At 44.7% G+C, this 24,126-nt stretch overlaps 1 protein-coding gene across 4 annotated transcripts; it reads left to right on the plus strand.

Moving 5' to 3' along the window:
• Positions 1-444: 444 nt before the first annotated feature.
• LOC309524065 (syntaxin-3-like) lies at positions 445-23,941 on the plus strand. 4 transcript variants are annotated; one of them, XR_014215772.1, is made up of 3 exons: positions 445-646; positions 5,921-7,543; positions 23,241-23,941. XR_014215772.1 is itself a non-coding variant. In XM_082208437.1 (2 exons), exon 2 carries the CDS (start codon positions 5,949-5,951, stop codon positions 6,846-6,848), a length of 900 nt encoding a protein of 299 aa, XP_082064563.1. In that variant the 5' UTR covers positions 445-646; positions 5,836-5,948; the 3' UTR covers positions 6,849-8,453. The 4 variants fall into 4 exon arrangements, 2 of the variants coding, with proteins under 2 accessions (XP_082064563.1, XP_082064562.1); XR_014215773.1 differs by lacking the exon at positions 23,241-23,941 and adding an exon at positions 10,462-12,507; XM_082208437.1 differs by lacking the exon at positions 23,241-23,941 and having other exon boundaries at positions 5,836-8,453.
• The last annotated feature ends 185 nt before the right edge of the window (positions 23,942-24,126 follow it).

Raw genomic sequence — 24,126 nt, forward strand, 5'->3', positions numbered from 1 at the left:
TTTACTGCTACCACCTTCTGCCACATCCAGCAAACTGCTTCTGATAGTTACCTACCATGGCTGGTAAATAATAACCTAATTCTATTGCCAGAGACATTCTGGCCATGCATTGGGTACCTGGGCTGAAAGTAATTTATATGCCTTTTGGAAACAATAAAAATTAGAACATACAGTCCACGTGCATGAACTCTGAGTTAATGAAGGGACTTTACTGTTCAATGAATGAGTGTCTTGGTGTTCACTTTCCTTTTAACACGTTCCAGAAGAGGTGGGAATGATTCCTTCAGTTCCGGATCAATGGGTTCCCCAGTGATGTCAATGTGTGGCTGGCAAAGCTGCTCTGTGGTACCTGTCAATGATTTACCTGTACCTCCCTGGGCACAGGTGACTCAATTCCATTTTAATTGCTTTCAGATCTTACAGGGCACAAATGCGGATCAAGAGAAAAGTCCAATGAAAGATTGCAGTGAAAGCTAGTGAGAAGGAAATGGCCATAGCAAAACCAAAGTATAAAATATCCCTCAGAAGAGTGAGCTCAGCTGTCCTGGCTCTCACTCCAGATGTAGAACTTGAACTGCCAGCTTTGTTTTCTCCCAAATGCTTGAATGCATGAATCAGAGGCAAGGCACGAAAAGATAAAACTAAGGTAAGCTAAGTTAGGATTGCTGCCTTCTTTGGTGAATGGAGGGTTCATTTGCCTTTAACAGTTATGTAGCGGACAGAAATTGCAGCTGGCCCTAACATTAGGCAGAGTGAGGCAGCTGCATCAGGTGGCAGGTGCTGGGTGGTGGCAGTGAAGTGTTGGAGGACAGAGCCATGTATCCTACTTTGCAGAAGACGGTCCTCTATTTGAAAGTATCCTGGCTCCCACTCAAAACACTCACAGAAGCTCTTACATTTGAGTAACAAAGAGATCTTTATCGAGGGAAGTGTACATTCCCATATGCTAAATATGTATTTTAAATGAGATTGATGCTAATAAGTCACAGAAAGGGCAGTTTTGTCCCCAAATCTTTGAGTAGTAGTTGGTGGATGTACCAACATGCAGCCTTGCAATATACAGTAAGGTTCTTGGCTATTATAAGGGCTTGTAGAATTCACATTTGTTGTCTGATTCTGCACTTGCAGAGTAGGATGTAGGAAGGTGATTTATGCCAAGTCAGTCCACTGGACCATCTAGGTCACTATTGTCTACAGTGATGGGCAGTGGCTGTCCATGATTTTGGGCAAAGGTCTTTCCTAGCTCTACCTTGAGATGGAATTTAGGACCTTCTGCCACTGAGCTGCAGCCTTTCTGTACAAAGGCTATGTGGAATTTACATAGCACCGTATATGTATTGCTAATATACCCAGAGTAGAAGGGGTGGGAGTGGGGAGTGTCTACACGCTATCTCACCTGGAAGATCAGTTTGACTCTGCCCAAAATTGCCAACTCTCATCTCACCATCCATTTGCTCTCTTCATCTTTTCCATAGTTTTAAGCAGTGCCTTTTTTCTGGGGGAACGCAGGGGTACGCATACCCCTAAACATTTTGTGAATCTAAGTTTGGCCTCATTGAGGGGCAGTATTTCAATATGAGTAGGAAAATGAGAGTACCCCTAAACATTTTTTAAAAGAAAAAAAGCACTGGTTTTAAGCAAACAATTCTGCCCACACCTGATCCTTCCCCCCTAAAAATGACATAGTAATTTCATCCCCTGTTACTCCTGAGTGATCAGCTGGTTATTGGGAGCTGTTTTCCAAGATGCATTAGCAGCTCTGAGAAGAGTATTTCAATGGAGGAGGTAGCATTATAAAAGGATCTTGGCTGTACTCATTACAGTTTCATCTGAAGCACTCAGACTCTTCCTTTGTATAAATTCATCATCTTTCACTGTTAAAAAAAACCAACTTCCTATCATTAGAACCATTTAAATAATCATATCAATAATTTAGCATCAATAGGTTTTTATTTCAAATTACAGTTTTGTTACCGCTGCTAAAATCCGATTACAAAAGTAGCGAGAGTTCTGCTGCTTCTTACCCAGAATTTTAAAAACAATTTATCCCCCCCCACCTCATAACACTTGGTTTTATCCAACTAAGTCCTATGAAGCATTGACCCACTGAAATCATTGGCTGCAACTAATTTGCCCATTGATTTCAATGGGTCTATTCTGCACAGCTCTCAGTTGAACGCAACTGTATGTTTCAGCACATTATCTACTGAAGTGAGGTAAATCTGGAATACAATGCAACTGAGTTCAGTTTTGACCTCCATAGTGCTTTGTGATGACCCCAACATGCTTTCCTAACAACAACAACCTGTAGAGGAAAATGACATCTTGCGCTGTGATAATTGAGCATCAACAATGCTTAAGAAAATAAACTGTAGACCACAGAAAATGCAGTTCCTTGGTTAAAGAGTAAGCACCAGGAAATCCGCCAACGTTCTGTTCTGGGGCTTTTGTGTGTACTCTGGAAATGCATGAGTGTTGATTGTTACTTGGGAGGGACTATTGTGTACTTTTAGATAGGTAAATGCAAAATATTCAAAAGAATAACTTAACTCCTGCCACATGGAATGATTTCAGATGGAAAAGGTAAGTTGGCTCTCTGACTGGACTCAGGGCTTTATGTGTTTTAATGTATCTTCTTGCACATGGCTGGTGAATTTTTGTGAGGGCTGTTTTTATTTTATTTATTCATGACCTTCTGCATTCAAAGCACTGCTCTACCACTGACCCACAGCCCTCCCCATGTAGGAGCTATAAAGTTCTTCTTGTGTGGGCTGGGATTTGGAGCAACAATAGCTGGCTCAAGTGTTTGGGGGCATTTCTTAGTTCTTACTCCCTGGTACATTTCTGAAAGTAGCCTTGGCATCAAGCTACAGTAGGAAACTCAGACGCAGGAAGCTGCTTTAAACTGAGGCAGACCATTGGCCTGTCTAACCTGGTATTGCCTACAAGCAGGGACGGCAACCTGTGGCCTTTCAGATGAATGTTGGACTACAATTCCCATCAGCCTCTCTCAGCATGGCCAGTGATAAGGGATGATGTGAGTTGTAGTCCAACAACACATGGGGTGCCACATGTTCCCCATCCCTCATCTACACTGAATAGCAGTGGCTCTCCAAGCTTTCAGACCAAGTCTTTCAAGACCAGGTATTGAATCTGGAACCTTTTGCATGCAAAACAGCTGAACTCCAGCTGTTCCCTAAGCTGACTTGCCCAACACTACCAAGCAGAGGTGGCACTTGAGTCCATGTCTGTCAGGATCAGATCCACCACATGAAGCTCATTTTATAATGAGGAATCAAATCTTATGAAAATCTCAATTCCAAGCTTTTCTTTACAGGTCTTTTTTAATTTCTCTCTCACTGCTTGAACTCAGCAAGAAGCAAATAATTTTTTTTTCCAGTTCTACTAAGAATGGAAACAATTATTGGATATCATGTGCATTATCACACACATTTTTATGTGTATGATTACACACATTATTATCAGAGGCTGTTCTTCTTTACCTGCCGTCCATTCATTGAGTATTCCTGAGATCTTGAAAGATCAGTTGCAAAGCTTGGAAGAATGGAAATGGTGTATGTATTTGGGTTGTGCACTGGATTCAAATGAGGTCCAAATCCTGGACCATATTGGGTTCATTTGGAGGAATGTGGGTTGCAGTTGAGTTGGGCTGGGGTAGCTCAGAACGATCTGGGGATAGTCAGGAGGTGTGGTGTCAAGCATGAAGACGGAGAAACCAGAAAAGGAGGGATCTACCTGGTGGCCACATACGATACGATAATCTTTATCGTCATTGTCCCATGCAGAACAACGAAATTGAAAAAATCTACACCAGACATTCAAAAGCCAACAAGCCTGCTATCCCAGCTGTCCCAGCCTGGTTAGCCCCCTAAAAACTCTGATACTCCATAATTAAATACAATATACACCCATAGAGAAGATAGATGTAGGTATAGGTGGATACCTTCACCTTCCAAACTCTCCTTTTTCTTCCTAGGTCTCCCCACCCCTGAAGCAGAACTGTGCAAGATCAGATCCTCCCACTTACCAGTTGGGTATCTCTGATCATGCATGTTTCCAGTTGCTGCTCATTTCATGTGTACTCATTTTGGGAGGGGAGGAAAAGGAGGTGCAGCATCTCCTCCTTCCCCTCCTGATTGTGTGTTAAAAGAGGGTATTTTGTTGGACACATTCCTACTGTCATTGGAAGGGCATCTGAGGGGCAATAGGATAGACTGGACCTTCCTCTGAATGCAGAGAGCAGAGCTGACTGATGCCCACTGGAACTGGTAGGGTGGAAGGTGGGGAGGTCAAGAGTAGATTGAGCCAGAGTTGGTGACAGGTGGAGTCAACTCATACTATCTTTCCCGCTCATTCTCCTCCCTGCTGAGTTCTACAAGTTCTACACAGAGGAGGTTGACAGGCAGTTCTAGGCTGGTGGGAGCCGGCTGAGGGCAGACTGAGGTTGGTGGGGCAGTGTCCTGTTTGCCAAGTTGACCTACGCCCTGTGAGTGCAAAAATCTGGACTGCACTCCCTGTCTGTGATCTGATGGTGCCAACAGGAAAAAGGGATGTTATGAAGGGGGTGGGGCATGGACTGAGGGAGGTTTTAGATCATAAAATGGTAGAGTTGGCAGAGACCCTGAGTATCATGTAGTCCAACCCCCTTCCAAGCTCCAAAGCCTTCCCATTCTCCCAGCATGTCCCCCAAAATTGGGGGAGAAAGTACAGGAAATGACTGTTTTAGGTGTGTGTACAACTGCACCCAAAACATCACAAAAAGGGACAGGAGCAGAATGGGGTGTTTGCAGGCTTTTTCAATGGTGTTTCAAATACACACAGTTTCATGTAAATACACGGTGCCTTGGAATGCAAACCCCACATAAACAGGGAGATGCCTCTACACTAGATGGGGGGGCAGGATTGGAAGGGGAAAAGCAGGGATGGGGCCTATAAAAGCACCTTCAGGCTTAGGATTTGTCAGCCCCATCACTGATTCTCCCATCCTCAACCCCGTAAGATTATTTTTTGTTTATTGTTATTTTTTTTTGTTACTGCTCAAATTATGCTGTTATTATGCATGACAAAAAAATCCTTCAAATTTATTTATGAACAGAAAGTTGTAAGAACATAAGAGCTTGCTGGCTTGGGCCAGTAGCCCACCTTGTCCACCATCCTGTTCTCACAGTGGCCAACCAGATGCCTCTGGGACTCCCACAAGCAATGACCTGAGCACAACAGCACTCTCCCCTTCTGGGGTTTACAGGAACTGGTATTCAGAGGCATACTGTCCCCGACAGTGGAGGCAGAACATAGCCAGTAGGATTAGTAGCCAGAAGAAGAAACAGGGAAGAGACGAAGGAAGGAAGGAAGGAAGGAAGGAAGGAAGGAAGGAAGGAAGGAAGGAAGGAAGGAAGGATTCTGTGACTGCAGAATGCAGAACCATGGAATGCATGCACAACTTCCATTCCTTAATGGCGCTCATTTGAATTCTGGTCCACTTTGCATCTGGTTTTGACTCAGTAGTTTGAAAGTTGCTGCAGGGTCACCTTCAAAGTCAGCTGAGTCTGGCTTGAAACATTCCCCCTGCCTGCCTGCCCCCTTTCACATTTCCCCATGACTGCACTCAGCAATGTTCATTTCTACAGCTGACGCTGTATCATTGGGCTATGTGCCACCCACCCCTGGCATGGAATCTAGTCTAGCCGGTTTGCATTAGCCATGTGATGTAGAGTAAACTCTGGTTTAGAAGCTTATTGCCTCAGTCAATATTTGCAATCGCTTTAGGGAGGGAAGTTTTCTTTTACTCTCTCTATCTCTCTCTCTTTAAAACAGCTTTGACTGACGCAAAAGTCCCCAAGCCCCCTCAAAATCTCCGTAAATGCTGATGGGTGTGCCTCACTCACCTCCTCTTCCACAGATGTTTCCGGCTTCGAGAAGAGCTGAAAATGAAGGACAGGTTAGAGGAGCTCAGGAACAGAGTGAACGAAGACGGGGACTCTCTGGATCTAGATGACACTCTCTCCTTCGACAACCCTATTTTCCAAGAGGAAGAGGGCAATCCCATGAACAAGGTTTTCCAGGAGATAACCAGTCTCTCCTTGGCACTGAATAAGCTGGAAGAGTTATCTGAGAACATCGACAAGAAGCAGCAGCAGGTGCTTTGCTGCACTACAGAGGAAAGCATTTGCAGGGAGAAAAAAGAGCTGAGTGCAATCAAAGACTCTTTCACCCAGGAGGCCAAAACCCTGCAGCCGAGGCTCAACAGCATCCAAGAGGCTCTCGCCAGGGACAGCAAGCAGTGGCTGGCCATTAGCCGCATACGCCACATCCAGCTCTCAGCACTTGTTGGCCGCTACCGTGACATCATTGCCCACCACTATGCCAAGGAGACACAATATGTGGAGAAGCTGAAGGAGCAGATCAGGAGGCAAACGGAACTGGCTGGCTTGGATCTGCAGGAAGAGGACATCAAGCGGATGGTGGAGAGTCCTGTGGTGCCGCGCATCGTTGGCCAAGACTTGGAAGTGCTCAGAGCTAAGCAGCATCTGGCCTTGGCGCAGGTGCGCCACCAGCAGCTGCTGGACTTGGAAGTGCAGATTGGCGAGTTGCACTCTCTCTTCCTGCACCTGGAGATCCTGGTTGCAGAGCAGCAGGAGACCATCAACAGCATCGAGTACAATGTCCTGCATACCCTTGATTACATCTCTCAGTCGAACGAGGAGGTCAAGAAAGCCCTCAAATATGAGCGGCAGTCACGGTTATCTGCTGCGTTATCTGCAGTGCTGGGCCTCTGTGCTTGCTGCACATGCCTATCGTGTATGGCGACTCCGAGTGTGATGAGCTGAATAAAGAAGTGTGGGCACACAGACATTTTTTCCTAGACTTAACGGCTACCACTGGTGACTAATGATAGCACTCTGGAACATTGGATGTGCATGTCATTGCAGGTCAGTCCTGGATAGTTGCTTGGGGTGGATGGAAGCATTTGCAAGGCAACTAAATGCATCTTCACCCCCCCTTTGCTTATGGATTTCGCCAAGTTTTTTTGTTCTGTTCTTAAGAGCATGGAAAGAGGCCTGCTGTGGATGCTTTTTCTGGCCAGCATCCTGTCTCCAGCCCCGCACAGCTGAATGCTTCAGGGAAGCAGACAGGCATGACGTGAAGCTGATGCAACAACAATGAAAAGGTGTTCATTTCTTCAACTATGTCTGTAGGAACATAGAAACCTGTCTTCTACTGAGTTTGACCATGGGTCCATCTAGCTTCATAGTGTCTATGTTGACTGGCAGGGGCTCTCCAGGATTCCAGGCAGGGTTCCTTCCCAGTCCTATCTGGAGATGCTGGGGATTGAAGATGGGACCTTCTGTATGCAAAGCAGGTGCTCTACCACTAAGCCGCAGTCCTTTCGCAAACAGCTCTACTGTCTCCCAGTTAAGAGGAGTTAAAGCCCAGAAAGGCAGTAGAGGTCAAACCAGCCCAGAGGCCAAATCTTCTGATGAACAACACTCGAATCATAATCCCAAATGCATCTGAAAGGAAGGTACTTCTGCATATACTCATAACACTCTCTTCTTTTCCATGTTTTCTGTGTTCCAAATGGAGACTTTGAAAATGTAGGGCTAGCCCAGTAATGCAGCAGAAGGCTTAAGTGACCTGCCAGGAAGGGGGATTAGAGGAAGGCAGGAATCAGTGCATCAAGAGTATTAGCCCTATCTTGGGGTGGGGGTTGGTGGAGGTTGCACATTTGCAGTTTGCTCCGCTTTTCTTGGGCTGGCACTGTGAAAACAGGTTCTGTGGCATCTCTCAACTCTGCTGAAGTCTAGCTTCAGTGAAACTGGAGATTACTGAAATATGTATAGTTCAAAAGAAAGTTGTAGACTGCCATAATTCACCCCCCCCACGACATCTTCCTTCCTCATTTTTTGCATAACAGAGTTGCCACAAATTCTCCTGATGTGTCCATGGTTAGAATGCATTACCATCAGTGGATGCCCCTTGGACAAGTGACTCCCCCCTCACCAGGAGGGTCTTCTCAGTGGGCCCTGCTGCTAGGGTGTGTGGCCCATGGTACTGGCCCTGATCCCCATAAAAAGAAAGTAAGGGATCCCCCCCCTGCCCCACCTGTAAGACGAGGTCATTGCACCATTTGGAACAAAGAAGAAAACCAAAAACATTGTTTGGTTTACTGGCTTTATTTCCTAGATGCTTAAATTGATCATGTGTTTTACATCCTGGCTCCATTCAGTTATGATTTTAAATGTCTTCTGGTTGGTGTAATTTGGAATAACCTACAGTATGAATTAAGGGTGTTAATGTTTACATAAGAAGGCAATGTGTGCATGCATGTAATATATCTATATATATATATCTATGTACTTGTATACATGCACATTACATATGTATTAATATGCATGTGTATATAAATTTGTATAAATTCATCTTACACAATTATGCAGGTCTTCATACTTTCATAAGGTGTGGGGGGAGGGGGGGCTTAGAGGAAAAGCCATAGGTAGTGGCAGGGCACAAGCCATGCTTGCAGAAGGTCCCTGGTTCATTCCATGCCACCTCCAATTTAAAAATGAGCAAGCAGTGTGTGATGGAAAAAGACCTTTCTCTCTGCCTGAGATGCTGAAGAGCTGTTGTCAGCCAGTGTAAACAATACCAGACAAATGGTCTGTCTTAAGGCAGCTTCCTATGTGCTTGCCAGGAGTCTAAAATAGTTTTCTCCACCTGCAGTCTGAAGCGGCAAATTTATTATCCTCCTTATTAACCAGTTTTATGCACCACCCTTCATAATGTCAGCAATCCTAGGGCTTTCCCCAAAATATAATTCAACTCAATTGTCTACAAATTTGTTGCTTTAAAAGGGGGTGGGGAGGAAAGGTGAAGTTAGAATCCTTCCTTGTATTTCTGCACAATCGTGAATAGGTGAGATATGAAGTTTTGTTTTTCTGAACTGGGGTTCAGATTCAGACCCAGTCCCGATGGTCAGCTTCCAATGAACTTCAGGATGAAAAAGAGCCACTCCCCCAAGGGGCCATATTGGGGTCTGAACAGAATTTTGCGGTTGGTGCACATTCATATATTTTAATGAATTTATTATTGCACTTAATATCCAGCTTCTCCTCCAAGGAGCTCAAGGTGGCATACAGAGTGCTCCTCCTCTCCATTTCATCCACTTAACAACACTGTGAGGTAGGTTAGGCCGAGAAAAGGTGACTAGCCCAAAGCTCACCCAGTGAGCTTCATGGCAAGGTCACTTTAACCATTACACAGCATTGCCCCTCTCTGTAAACAGGAGGGTTGGGGAGGGGAGGCTTACTAAGAGGAGAGCGTGTTCTGCAGCCTGGGCCAACCAGAGACATTTTGCTGTCTGAGATGACATCCTCATTCAGCATGTAGAAGCTGACCATACTGTTTTACAAAACAGCATCCCATAATGTTTGGGAATTTTTAGTTTACAGAAAAGGTGTCTGAGAGGCGACATGATAGAAGTTTATAAAATTATGCATGGCCTTGAGAAAGTGATTGGAGGAAAATTTCTCTCTCGCTCTCTTAACACTAGAACTCAAGGACACGCAGTGAAGTGGAATGTAGGAATGTAGGAAGACAGACGGATACCAACAATTTCACTTTTATTTTGCCCGTTTGTTTTTTTAAAACGAACAAAATTGTTTTAGGTTATGAAAAAGATGATTGTTTTCCTCAGATGCAAGCACTTAATGCTAACTTTCTGAAATCAAATGGAAATATGAAAAAGGTGACTGAGTGGAAATTGAGGTTTGGACAAGTGAATGCCAGTATGTCTTTTTTAAAACAGGTTTGTTACAGAGCACAGGGTTCAAACAGCACTGCTATCTTGAAGACAGAGAAGTACAGCTGCAAACAGCCAGAGGCAATTTTTCTGTGTTTCACTGTCCACTATGTTAATATGACACTCAAGGCTAAACTCCCAGTATTAATAATAATACTAATACAGATGGTAGGTGGGTTCGTGTGCCTGATAAATATAAACAGATTCTGCTTTGGATGCAGAGATGTTTTAATTAGTATGTATGTGTAAGCCGCTGCGAACTCAGATCTGCAAGAACAGAACATAAGAACTGGATATGCATTCAGCAAGCTGGGGAGAATATCAGCTTTCATTTACTCCCTGGCCCGGCCCCAAATTCTAGTCCTCATGTCTGTAATGGGAAGCCTAGTAAAATCACAGAAGCAATGATTCCGGGGGCGGGGGGGGAGGGGTTGTTGGAGTGCAGCTGTTATGCAAGACAGCCTGTGATTGGCACCCCAGACTCCTCCACAGCACCATGTCCAAGCAGAGTTAAAGCTGAAATAGTCAAATATACCTGTTTTGCAAAATATATTCAGCACATAGTATTCTCTTACCTTTGGTGCTGAATTTGAGGCTGCCTTGCTGTAGGATTCAGGCTTTTTGTTTTCATTTTGCTGCAGATAGGCACAGTTCCTTTCATACCCTCCGACATTTCACAAGTGAAAATAATGAAAATCTTGCAATACTGCTATTCTTGAGCTGAGAATTGCTGCTTGAATCCAACCCGATCTGCATGACCTGATGCCTGCAAAGACCTGACCATCTCTTCACCACATTGGTGTATGTCAGGGGTAGACAACCTTGTTCGCTCCAAGGGCCAGATCCTTACCCGGATCAGCCCCAAGGACCAAATCTAATGTCCCAACAGCATCAGGTGATTTGTTGCTTCGAAGTCCCCAAAACATCTCACAGGCAGCAAGGCGCTGCTATAGCAAAGGGGGGGAAACCACTTGTTTTAGCAGCGGTTTCAATGCAAACCCTTTCCTGATTCATTGAATCCTGCTGAACTGAATCAGAGTATGCATGTCAAATCCTACTGCATGCAGGGAACCTGCTCATGCAGCCAAACTGAGCAGGATTTAGCCTCTCATCAGCTGACAAGTGTGTGTATCTGTTGAAGCCTGCTACTGTATTGTTTTCTCATGACAGTCCATGTGGCCTGCACAGCCAAGGCGGAATTGATTCCCACCACCTGCCCATCAATTGGCAGGTGCAGACCTTGGTAATATGGCATCCTGTGTGAGGCCAAAATTTGACACCCAGCCCTCATGCCACCTTCCCAAAGGCGCATAAGGGAGGCACCCTTTGGGAAGGGTGGCATGAAGCTCTGGCAGGGTCCTAAGAGTCTTCCTTCCTCCTTCCCAAAGCTGGGCAAGTGCTACTAGGGTTTGGGAAGGAGGAAGGTCCTCTCTAGGACCTTGTCAGAGCTCTCATATCTCCTTTCTGAAGCAAACACTTACACTCCTTTGGGAAGGAGACTTGGCCCCTGCGCCCTCTCTGGGGAAACCAGTTGCACTGCCCTAAATCTGCCTCAGCAGATGGCATTATTGAGTGATGTTTGCTGATGGACAGGTGGATGTGGTTGGTGGAAAATGGACTTGTGGGCCAAAGTTGGCTCCTTGGCGGGCAAACATGGGCCCATGCATTGGAGGTATCAAGTGCATGTCCATCATGCTCACATATCCATGCTTAAGCCTTTCCCTCCATAGCAGGCTGTTTGCCTTGTATGGGGAAAGCTCACACAACTGTACCAGAGTGAAATGTATTTCTCCTGATTATGTTACTTTTCCTTTTTTTTCTCCCCGCTAGGCACTATTCATTGTAATAAAAAGTAGCCCACAAGGCTTTGGAATGGCTCATTATCAGAAGGAGAGTAGCGGCCACAGAGCTGTGAATACTCCATACTTTGTAAAGGCAGCTTCATGCTGTGGAAATGCTTTTCTATATAAATTAACTTGTTTACAAATTGGACACACACAATTCGGCACACTGGAGGAAGCCATATTAAAAAGGATTAAGCTCAACAGTCCAGGGAATTTATAACCGGCTTGGCAGCCCTGAGTATATTTCATTGAGACAGCCTTCTCAGCTGAATAAATACTATAAGAAAGGTGGGTTTTTGTTTTTTTCCAGGAGACTCTCAAATCCTTTCTTGACATTTAGAACAGCATATCATGATTTGGTAATGTAATCTTCCGACAGAGACACCTCCAAGGGAAATAAATTTGCCTAACTCACTTAGCAAATGTGGAATGGGGAGTTCTGCTTGACAGTTCTTGCTGCAGTTCAAGGATAGGATCTGATTTGTAAAATGAGAGGCACCACGATTTCTCTCTCCCTATAATACTGTTGTGAGGTGGCTTTTTTGGGTGGGTGGGGGGTAGCGTGTGTGCCTGAGCCCCCTTCCTGGATCAAACATGAATTTAATTCCTGGAATAGCTTGCTTCCTAGTGAGGTAATGGCCTATGCATGGGTCATTAAGGTCACAAATGAAGTGCCTCATATGGTTGGCTCTCAACTCCCTCAACTTGCTGGCAATTAGATAATTAGAAGGGCAAAGCCCAGAGTTGAGTTGGTGTGTGTGTAGTAGAAGCAAGAAGCAGGCTGGGCAACTGAGAGACAGAGCCATGCTGCATCTCTGCCAGAATCCAAGGTTGTGGCAATGGGAGAAAGTTGCGAGCCCCTCCACCGAAGGTTCAGCTTGTATATATGTGTAAATAAACCACATATCTGAAAGACACTGCGGTCTCTGCTGTCCCTCATTCTGAGGAAGCCAACCCCTGGAACCTCACACTGCTCAGAGACTGGGGTGGTTTGCAACAATACCAATATCTTCAGTGATCTATCTATGCTTTTTGTACTGTACAGCATCTGTACAGTTTTGCATGGTTTTGTTTTGATTTTATCTGTGCTTTTTTGTATTATTATGCTGTGCATCATCTACATTGACTGGCGGTGGCTGTCCAGGCTTTCAGGAAATGTTATCTCCCCGCCCTACCTGGAGATGCCAGAGATTTAACCTGGGACCTTCTGCATGCAATGCTCTGCCACTGAGCTGCAGTCCTTTGCTAAATTACCTGGGAAGCTCAGGTCCAGTCACCTGATCTGAAACAGATCTAGGAATGAAGAACACCATCTTAAATGCTGCAGCTTGGTCTTTTGTTACAGTTGTGTGAAAGAGCTTGCCCACATCATTGTATCTGGTGCCAGGATATAGTCTAAGGCTGAAGCTAAGCAGTACTGAATCTGGTCAGTGCCTGAGAACCACCTGTACATGGGCTTGGTTTCCACAGCGAAAGAAAGACAGGCTATAAAAGGCAGAAAATGCATATGCAATTCTGGATCAAACTCCCTGGTGATCCCTGGAGAATCAAATGACACAGTTCTTGCAGGGCTGTCTAAACCATTTTGCTGCTTGACGAAGAGGACAAGCTGGTCCCTGCTCCCCAAATTCCATGTATCATAGCAAACTTGACCCAAAGCAGTTGACTCTTTTCTCAGTGATGAATGCAGGGTAGGCCAGGTTGCATATACTGCCCCTGTCCTTTTGTCTCTCCTCAGAATGTGCTACCTCGGCCAGCCACACTGAACATTTCTGCATCAAACTGTAGCTAGAGGATCATAGCTTTGAGTGTTTCCATGTTAAAAACAAAGCAAAGCATATACAAATCAATCTGCTGGTAATACACTAGTTTTCTGTGCATGTAAAGGAACATGGGAATATACTCTGGACCAGGAATATACTGCTTGACCATCCAGTGGAGTTTTGCCTACTCCAATGGGTAACAGTTCTTCCCCAGAGTCTCAGGCAGAGTTCTCTCACATTGACTGCTATGTTTTTGCAGAATGAGCCAAGTTTTGTGAATTCATTGCTCCACCCACTTTTGCCTGTGGCCCTGCCCACCACTGGCATGTGGCCCCTGGAAGGTTGCCCAGAAGGGAATGTGGCCCCTGAACAACATTCCTCACTCTTGAAGTTATAAAATAATGCCAGAAAGTACCCAATCAAACCTAGAAAAATATCAACTTAGTTTCAGAATGTCTGAAAAATGCTTTTATTACTACTTTCCCTTGTGCTTTGCTTTGTCAACAGGCTTTGATGTGTATAATTTCTCACTCTAACCACAGACCTGGATATTTGTCCACTTAGCTCTTGGGGGAATCTTTTGTCCTTTTCCTACTTGACCTCTGAATAATTTAATTAATTCATCTGCTTTAATTTAATCAGCAAACCAGTATTAATTAAAAGGGAGATGATTCATTGAGACATTCCTTTAATCAGTGTGTAGCCCTAAAAGAAAGAAGCAAACAAAAATTAAACAGCAGCAGTCATCCCGTTCCACCTTAGGGTTTTAGATATGACTCAGGGAGGAGGCAATGTCATTGTTGACCCTAGGGACATCTTTGTATCCTGGAGGAAGTGGTGGGGGAATTTAGCCACCGATAGCCTTATCCTCCACCAATTTTCCTAATCCTTCTTAAAGCCATCCAGGTTGGTAGCCATCACTACTTCTTGGTGGAGCAAATTTAAGTATGCACAGTGTGAATACAGTCATACCTTGGGATAAATGTGCTTCAAATTAAGTATTTTCGGGTTGTGCTCCACGGAGGCCCAGAAGTAACGGAATGTGTTACTTCCGGGTTTCACCGCACGCTCATGCACGGACAGTCAAAATGACGTCACGCGCATGCACGGAAGCGGCAAAACGTGACCTGCGCATGCGCGGATGCGGGTTGCATTTGCTTCAGGATGCGAACAGGGCTCCGGAACGGATCCCGTTCGCATACCAAGGTACCACTGTAAGTGCTATCTGTTGTTTGTCCATAATCTCTCTCCATTCAACTGCATTAGATGAACCTGTTGCAGTCTAGTCTGATGAGAAAAGAGGGGAAAACCCACATTCTGCATACCATGCATAATTTTACACACTTCTATCATTGTCCTGCTGTGAATGCTGAAGACTGCTCCCTGCTCCTTTCCACCTGGCCTAGGGGGTGGGGCCCAGACTCACCCTGCTCAACATAAGAGACTCCTGGGAGGGAGGGACATTGCCTGCTGCAAGTGCTGAAGAGCCCAGACTCACTGGAACAAACTCTGGGATTGGGGCAACTGTCGAAAGTGTTTATAAAAGTTTTAAATGTTTTAAAATAGTTTTTAATCTGTGGCATTTTAATTTTTTTGTTTTTGGGGATGGGGTAAATGTTTAGTTGAGGCTGGGGATTATTTTAGTTTTAGTATAACCGTATATTGTGTGGTTTTTTTTATTAGTTTCTACTGTTTTATTGGTTTATTGTATAGTCTGTATAACATATTCTGTTCTGAAGGGGTAAGGGTCAGGGCTGCCTGGGAGTGGGCCTCAGCCAACAGAATGGCTGGCGTAGGTTCCACAGTTTGGGATGCACTGAGACACCCAATCTCAGTGATCATGGGTAGGAGGAGGAGTTACGCTAAAACCAGACCATGTCATTACCGAGGAGACAGGTTTAGTCGTTGTTTGAACACTATCCCTGCCTCCGGGTCTGGTCTTGACCAGAAGGATACTGGAATCAACAAGGGAGACCCACATGACTGTAAGGCGCTGCTTGCAATGCCAAGTCAATGATCCACAAGACCACTGTCATCCATGATTTGATCGCAGGTGGAAGAATTGATCTGGCATTTGTGACAGAGACTTGGTTGGATGAAGCAGATGGGCCTGTCCTTGCTGCTGCTTGTCCACCAGGTTTCTCTTACGCACAGCAAACTAGGTCATATGGGCGGGGAGGGTTGCAGTGATTTTTAGGAAGTCATTAGCTTACACTGACGTCCTATTGGGAAGCCCCAGTTTTCTAAGTGCATGTTCTGGAAGTTTGGCAATAGGGGAAGTACAGGATTCCTTTTGGTGTACCGACCTCCCCGCTGCACCAAGGATTCCCTGCCTGAGCTGCTGCAGGTCGTGGCGGATGTTCTCCTGGAGATACCTAGTTTGGTTGTCCTAGGGGATTTTAACATCCATGCCAACGTGACCCTACAAGGGGCTGCTCAGGACTTCGTGGAAAGCATGGCCTCCGGGGGGCTGTCCCTGAATAAGTTTGGCCCAACTCATAGTCACAGACATGCCTTAGACCTGGTGTTCACCTCTATGGACGTTGGTGATCTGACACTAAATAAAAGTGAAACAAAAGAAGTGTCATGGTTGGATTACTTCCTGGTACAACTGGACTTCTCCTTGACCCATCGAGCCTACCAAGTGGCGATAGTGATGGCGAAGAGGACTTTCTTCATCGCCTCTATTACATCTGCAGAAAAAAGTAGCAGGTGACTCTTTCAGGTGGTTCGCAATCTAATGGAATCACCTCCACCATCAGGCCCCAAGATCTCCTGCAATGATTTTGCAAAGATTTTTGCAGATAAAGTCACTCAGATTTGGAATGAGGTAGACTACACCATGGGAGCAGGGGTGGGGTGGGAGAATGCTCAAGTCCTGTCTAGTCAAGTTGCATGGGATCAATTCTAATCTCCTACCTCCGAGGATGTAGACAGGTTGCTTGGATGAGTGAAACCAACCACATGTCTCCTTTATCTTGCCCATCCTGGCTCATAAAAGTGATCTGAGAAGGGATGGGCAATGGGCTCTGCGGGGTGGTGAATGCTTCCCTCTGTGAGGGAGCTTTCCCAGATCTGCTGAAAGAGGTGGTTATTAAACCACTTCTTAAAAAAACCATCTTTGGACCTGGCCAATACGGCCAACTATCGCCCAGTATCAAAGACCACATAACACCGGTCCTGAAAAACCTACCTTGGCTCCCAGTACGTTTCCGAGCGCAGTTCAAAGTGTTGGTGCTGACTGATAAAACCCTAAACAGCCTTAGCCCAGTGTACCTGAAGAAGGGTCTCCACCCCCATCATTCAGCCTGGACACTAAGGTCCAGCTCTGAGGGCCTTCTGGCGGTTCCTTCACTGTGAGAAGTGAAGCTACAGGGAACCAAGCAGAGGGCCTTCTTGGTAGTGGTGCCTGCCCTGTGAAACACCCTCCCTTCAGATGTCAAGGAAATAAGCAACTATCTGACTTCTAGAAGACATCTGAAGGCAGCTCTGTATAGGGAAGTTTTTAATGTTTGATATTTTATCATGTTTTTAATATTCTGTTAGGAGCTGCCCAGAGTGGCTGGGGAAACCCAGCCAGATGGGTGGGGTATAAAATCATCATCATCATCAGCAGCAGCATCAGCATCATCCTCAACTCCCCCCCCCCACCATAAAAAATAAGTCCCAGAAGTTGTAAACTTTCCAGATGGGGAACTTGCTGGAACTCAGTTCCGGTACCTCTCAGGTGAATGCCATTGCCATTCTAAGAGAACAAGGGAGTCCCACACTTCTTTTTCTAGAAAAATAGCAGTGGCCACTGGGCTAGTCTTATGCAGGAAAGTCTTATGTTCTTATGCTCTAGCCTCTTGATCATTTTGATTGCTCAATTGCTTCATGATATAAAAGAAAACTGTTCAAAGGCACATTATGGCAATTCTGTACTAGCTGAACCTTTTTCAAGGGCAGCCTTCTGTGGAGCGCATGGTGGCCATCCAATTTGGTGTATATCCACCAGTTATGGAGCTCTGTTAGCCTCCTTGCCCAAGATGCCTGCCTTCTCATTCAGCTATGGGTCTCACATCTGATGTGTTCAAAGAGCCAAGAACTTTCATTCTGACTGTACTGGAGGACTCGTTTTAATAACTCCATGCTGAAGTCTGTGAGAGCCGCAATATTTTTGGTATGATTCTTTCACTTTCATTCAAAGCCCTGCTTGGATGTCATTAGCCTTTGTTACATTATCTCCTCTGTCCAGCCTGTCTTGGTGAGTCATTCCACATAGACTAGCAGATCCTTTAATAATTCAGCTTGTTAGGAGATGATATCCAACTGTCCTTTGGAATTGCCTTGAAGACTAAAGAAGAAGAAGAAGAAAGGAAATCTAAGAAACCAAGTTATCCCAGGAGAAGCTATTATCTCCACTGCCCATAAGGTGATGCTAAGAGGAAAGGCTGCAAAGTGGGGGACAATGACTTCCATTCAGGATTTCTAAAATGATGAAAAACTTGCTCATGAGGCAGATGGGCAACAGCTACAAATATTAACAAAGCATGGATGAGATTAATTCCTTTCTTCCACATCAACGCATCCTGAAAGAGAGTTTCATTTGTGGACATGTCTTTTCTAGAGAGGCACTGAGGGAGGCCTAAGGATGGAAGAAGGCATCATTTCCCATTCAGCTCTCTCTATTAATTGCATGCAGCACTGTTTCTGTTCCGCTGCATTTCACCATCTGCCAAAAACTGTTATTCTTCTCACTGTCCACTGTGGCAATATTACAGAACCTCTTATCATTGGCCATGGGAGGCTGATGGGAGTTGAAGCCCAACCTTTGGCGGGCCACATTTCCCCATTCCTGCTATAAAAAGGTTACAAAGGAGAAATATAGAAGGACAAGAGTCACAGACAAGTGGCTAGCAGGACTTCACAGCAGAACAGGGCTTTGTTTCATTCAACCACTTAATCCCAAATTAAATTTCATAAAAGGCCTGTGGTTGTACTACAGAATAATAATAAATAAATGCTCATGGTATTCTGGGCACTGCATGCTTTTAGGGCAATGAAAGGAAAAACACAATTTAATCTGTTTAACAGACTGTGTTATTGGATTGGGACTTCTTTGGCACTTTGGGGAGAAGTCCTTTTGCTGTTATTCAGATTCAGAGTGCAATTGGATGCCAAGAACTACAAACAACACATACACAAGCACCATTGTGGAAGTGTGGCATGGGAGGACTCAAAAGCTTGACCTCCCCCAAGATTCTCCAAGCCCCTTTCCTGAATTTTCAGTTTTTATTACAAAAGAAGAAGTAGAATCCACTTCTACGTCAAGAGATATAAGGAAGCAAGATCCAGGCCATAGCTCAGTGGTAGACCAACTACTTCTTATGTGGAAGGCCCCGGGCTTAACTTGCAGGTAAGCCTGGAAGAGAGTAGGCCTCAGCACAACCCTCCTCAATCACCCCATGGCTCCAACCCAGGGACCCCCAGTCAGGCCAACCTGCTTATACCCAATCTGGGGACTACTCAACCTGCCTCAGATCCAGTCCCAAATTAATTTGGAGAGTGCGGCTTATGTTTAATTAGGGTTAAAAACATATGGCTGGGGTGAGGGTGGGGGTGAGACATTACATATCTTTCCCCCATTTCTGATAAGGCATGGGGAGGTGGTGTTTTCATTTTGCTGGATGCTCCTGTGGAGAAGCTGCTTGCCAACGAGCATCTTGTACCCCACAAGATTTCTGCACTGATACTAGGTTGAGGCAACAGGCAGGAAGGAGAGGCAGTTGTCATTGGAGGGAAGCAGGCCCAGATTGGGAAGCAGACCAGGATTGGAGGTGGGGGAAAGGGGCATGTGTTGTAAAAGGCTGCAGTCTGGTGCCAGGCATTATCTGAGCAAGTTCCTGCCTCATGTGTGCCTCTTCAGGACTGGAACAGGACAGCAAACAGAACATGCAGGCACAGCTGCTTGTTGGAAGAGAAGCCCCAGTTCCTCATTGAGGTTTTGTGGGTTGGGAAGCACAGGGGTCACAGAGGCTGATGCTTTATCTATCTGGGGCTTGCTTTGAAAGTGAGATCAACACATGGTCTCAAGAAACAAAGGAAACACATGCAGGAGGGTGTATGATATGGCTAATTGGACCTTTGTCTTTAGCATTGCAGACTGTGCTGGAGAGGGAGAGCAGATTTCATTTAGCTCTATGTTTATTTGACTGGTCCGTCCCCCCCGCTCCATTGGTGGGATATGTTGGTTTTCTGTAATTTTCCTATGCAAAAATCACATCCCTAAGAACTATTTTCTTTCCCTTTAGAAAATTTTCACTTTGTTTCATTAAAACCTTGTGGTCTCCAATTATACACCACTCCATATATATCCCCCCAATAAACCCTGCTCCAACACCCGGTGTGGCCCACAGGGGTGGGACTAGCCGCCCACGGGGGTGCGTCAGCATCGGCTTGTGTCCCAGGGGGGTGCATTAGCGGCAGGAAGTGTCCTGTTGGCACATGTCCCAGTGGGGTGTGCCGGTGGCGGGAAGTGTCCCGGGGGGCAGAGCTCGCAGTGATATCACCCCCCTCAGGGAAGGCACATGGGGCGGCCCGCACCCACCACACCCACCTTGCTCTGCTACTGCCTCACCTTTCTTTTAACTTGTGGAGGGGCTGTGTCATCCCAACCCACTTTTTAGCCACAGCTAAAGTTACAGGAGCAACAAGTTCATTGCTCAGTTGAGATCTGAATGTGGGTTCTAATTATCTCAACTACACTTCTCATTTTCAAATACAGGTGAAACTCAAAAAATTAGAATATTGTGGAAAAGTTCATTTATTTCAGTAATGCAACTTAAAAGGTGAAACTAATATATGAGATAGACTCATGACATGCAAAGTGAGATATGTCAAGCCTTTATTTATTATAATTGTGATGTCTATGGCCTACAGCTGATGAAAACCCCAAATTAACAATCTCAGAAAATTAGAATATTAAATGAAATCAGCAAAACAAGGACTGCAAATAGAGCAATATTGGACCTCTGAGAAGTAGAAGCATGCCCATGTACTCAGTACTTGGTTTGGGCCCCTTTTGCATCAATTACTGCCTCAATGCGGCGTGGCATGGATGCTATCAGCCTGTGGCACTGCTGAGGTGCTATGGAAGACCAGGAAGCTTCAATAGCAGCCTTCAGCTCTTCTGCATTGCTTGGTCTCATGTCTCTCATCTTTCTCTTGGCAATGCCCCATAGATTCTCTATGGGGTTCAGGTCAGGTAGGTTTGCTGGCCAATCAAGCACAGTAATCCCATGGACATTGAACCAGGTTTTGGTACTTTTGGCAGTGTGGGCAGGTGACAAAGTCCTATTGGAAAATGAAATCAGCATCCCCATAAAGCTCGTCTGCAGAAGGAAGCATGAAGTGCTCCAAAATCTCCTGGTTGATGGTTACGTTGACCCTAGACTTAATGAAGCACAGTGGACCAACACCAGCTGATGACATGGCTCCCCAAATCTCTTTTCTGATGAGAGAAGCTTTTACATCTCACTTGGAAATGAAGGACCCAGAGTCTGGAGGAAGAATGGGGAGGCACACAATGCCAGATGCTTGAAGTCCAATGTGAAGTTTCCACAGTCTGTGTTGATTTGGGGAGCCATGTCATCAGCTGGTGTTGGTCCAATGTGCTTCATTAAGTCCAGGGTCAACGTAGCCATCAATCAGGAGATTTTGGAGCACTTCATGCTTCCTTCCACAGACGAGCTTTATGGGGATGCTGATTTCATTTTCAACGCAGCCATCTACCAAGAGATTTTGGAGCACTTCATGCTTCCTTCCACAGATGAGCTTTATGGGGATGCTGATTTCATTTTCCAATAGGAAAATGAACTTTTCCACAATATTCTAATTTTTTGAGTTTCACCTGTAAATATATTTGCTGAAACTGCATGTGTGTTTGTGTGTATGTATGTGTGCGTGTATAGAGGACTGGAAACAATTAATTAGAAATTTTCATTAAGTATAATGACACTCTCCAAGAATGCTTTCCAGGCCTTTCCAATCAAGCACAGCCTTGACAAAGCTGTTTTTAACCTTGGCACTGGAACACAACTGGAGAAATGACTGAATTCATATATATTCCTCCAAAATGTATTGTTCAATAAGCACAGCATCAAGTGGCCTCTGATTAAATCCAAATAATATGACATTTTGGAGTGGAAAATGTCACTTAGCGAAATAGATTATGATCTTTTGCATCAAGCTGAAACATCCCTGATATAATGTTAGCAATAAAACCTTTTCTTTTTGGAATTTGGAAACAAGACTACAACCTACTTGTGAGGGATACCTCTGTTTTCTGTCATTTGTTCCTGATACATCTTATTCCTATTTTCTCCCTGTTGGAGACATGCCTCCTTAAAATTTTGTTAGATACAACTCAATGGAGTTGTCATTAATCAATGTTTGACTCTGAGTCGGCTCTACCATTAGACAAACTGTGGCATCCGCCTCAGGCAGCAGATGCTTTGTGGCTGTAGTGGCAGCCTTCCAACCATTCCTCCTAAGCTTCCTATTAATTCTCCTCTTCAGATCAGAGCTGTGTGTTGGCACATGGCCTGTTGTGTACACTATCCTAGTGCAATGGAGGAATTGCCCCATTGCCAGTCTTATATCAAGATTTCTGTGCCAACCCAATCAACATCTTGCCCTCTGCTTCAGGGAGGAGAATCCTGGGCCAACTCTGGTTCAACTCCCTCCCCAGAATCTACAGAAGAGCTTTCCTTCTACCAACCTAATGTCCTCAACATGATGCCAGCTTGCATCAACTGCAGCCAGGGTGGATAATGATCAGGCATTATGGGAGCTGTAGTCCAACAACTTCTGCAAGGCAACAGGGTATTTATTTATAGCATTTTAAACTCATCCTTTGTCAAATGATCTGAGGGTGATCTGAGGAAAGCTGGACTAAAAGTTAAATATCTAAAAAGTAAATAGCATGTGCAAGCAGCCTGATCCAGATTGTGAACCTAACTAGGAGAATGAGGATTTATCTCAGGGGAAGGAAACCTGATGCACACTAGAAGTTGTTGGATTACATCTCATCATTCCTGTTCCTTAGTCATATTGTCTGAAGCAGATGGGAATCTTGGTAGCAAACTTTCCCCAAGAGCTGGGACCAGGAGAAGCAGGTGGAAAACCCCCCTTTGCTGCAAGAGGTGCCTCTGAAGATTGCTTTTTCAAACTCCCGATAAAGTCGAATGTCAAGGAAGCAAAAGGGGAGCTATTTCAGTATTAGCAATTCTGTATGCAGCTGTTGATGATGAATATGATGTGTGCAATTAGAACAGCACACACTATTTAGTGCTCCGTGTTTTGCAAAATGGCTTTCTGTTCGACTAGGTCCTTTCCCATTTATAATCAGCGACAGCTACCATTCACTGCCAGGAAAGCCTGATTCATTCTGACTCACTGCTGAAGTCCCTGCGCTGCCTTGTGTGTGTGTGTGTGTGTGTGTGTGTGTGTGTCCACGTGTGAAGAATAATACAATAATCATGCTCTTTGATGGAGCCAGCGTGTATGTTCCTCGTGGAGGTACAGGCCCTGCCTTTTGAATTACCTGAATAATGGGCTGTGCCTCAAATGTAACTTCAGTGAAACTATTTGGAAGTCACAGTTTGGATAAATCTGTGCCATGCTGTAGTGTTCCCCCAAAAGCCTACTCAAAGTGAATTCTGAAGACTGCATGTTCTTTTTATACAGCTATGCTTGAAATTTTGCTAAGAGTTTTGCACGTACAGGAAAAATACATGCAGGCTACCTCAATATTTTTTTCCTTTCTTTCAGAGAAGAATACAGCTGAGCTGCTTTGAATTAAAAGACAACAACAGCATTCAGCAGGTGGCCCTAGCCTTTCCACAAACCATTAAAGACTAGAGATAAGGAAGAAATTTGGTTCAGATTACACTTAAATATGAGCCCACCTAATCTGCACTTCTGAAAACAATATGTAAGCAAAGTCGTCCTTATGAAATTCGCACTTCTCTGATTTTTTCCAATGCAGTTTGCTAGGGTAAAGTGTACATGTAAGTGCATACATTGATGAAATTAAAATGTATCATATTAAGGGAAACTCCTTGCAATAATGGGTATATTAGGGGAAAAATGCATTATATATGTATATATTAGGAGAAATTCATACTAAACTGCAGATGAATTTTCTTGAAGACTTAAAAAAAATATCACAAAATGAAAACTGAATACTTACCTGGCACGGGAGACACCTTTATCATGAAGGAGGTTTTCCCAGGTTGAGGCTCATCCATTGCACTGCAGGTGTGCTGACCCCTGTGATTTCCACAAATGCAGGAAACTCAATGGGATAATTTCTGCTAGTGGGGGACTGTGTTCACGTTTTCCCCTGGGGGGAAAAAGAAAGACTGGAAAAATGAGAACTGGAGATAATTTGAAATGGACAGGTTTGCCTGTACCTACAAAGAGAACACAATTAAGGCAGGTCTGTAGCATAGTTATCCCTACCACACAGGAAAAGTGATATTTTAGTAAACACTGGGGGAGTAGAATATACAATTGCCACAATTCATGTTGAGATATAATTGCATAAGGCAAGAACACTTCCTAGGCCTCTGACATGGCCCTAATCATCATTATCATCATCATCTGCCAGCTGATGTCATAGCTTGAAAGTGGTCAGCTGACCCTGGAGTCCAGT

Source organism: Podarcis vaucheri (genome assembly GCF_965113315.1).
Source record: "Podarcis vaucheri genome assembly, chromosome: Z".
Lineage (NCBI taxonomy): Eukaryota > Metazoa > Chordata > Lepidosauria > Squamata > Lacertidae > Podarcis > Podarcis vaucheri.

Coding starts and splice junctions, on each gene's coding strand:
- LOC309524065 (XM_082208436.1), top strand. CDS start 606: ATGCATGAATCAGAGGCAAGGCACGAAAAGATAAAACTAAG. Junction 647..5,920: donor CACGAAAAGATAAAACTAAG/GTAAGCTAAGTT, acceptor CCTCTTCCACAG/ATGTTTCCGGCTTCGAGAAG.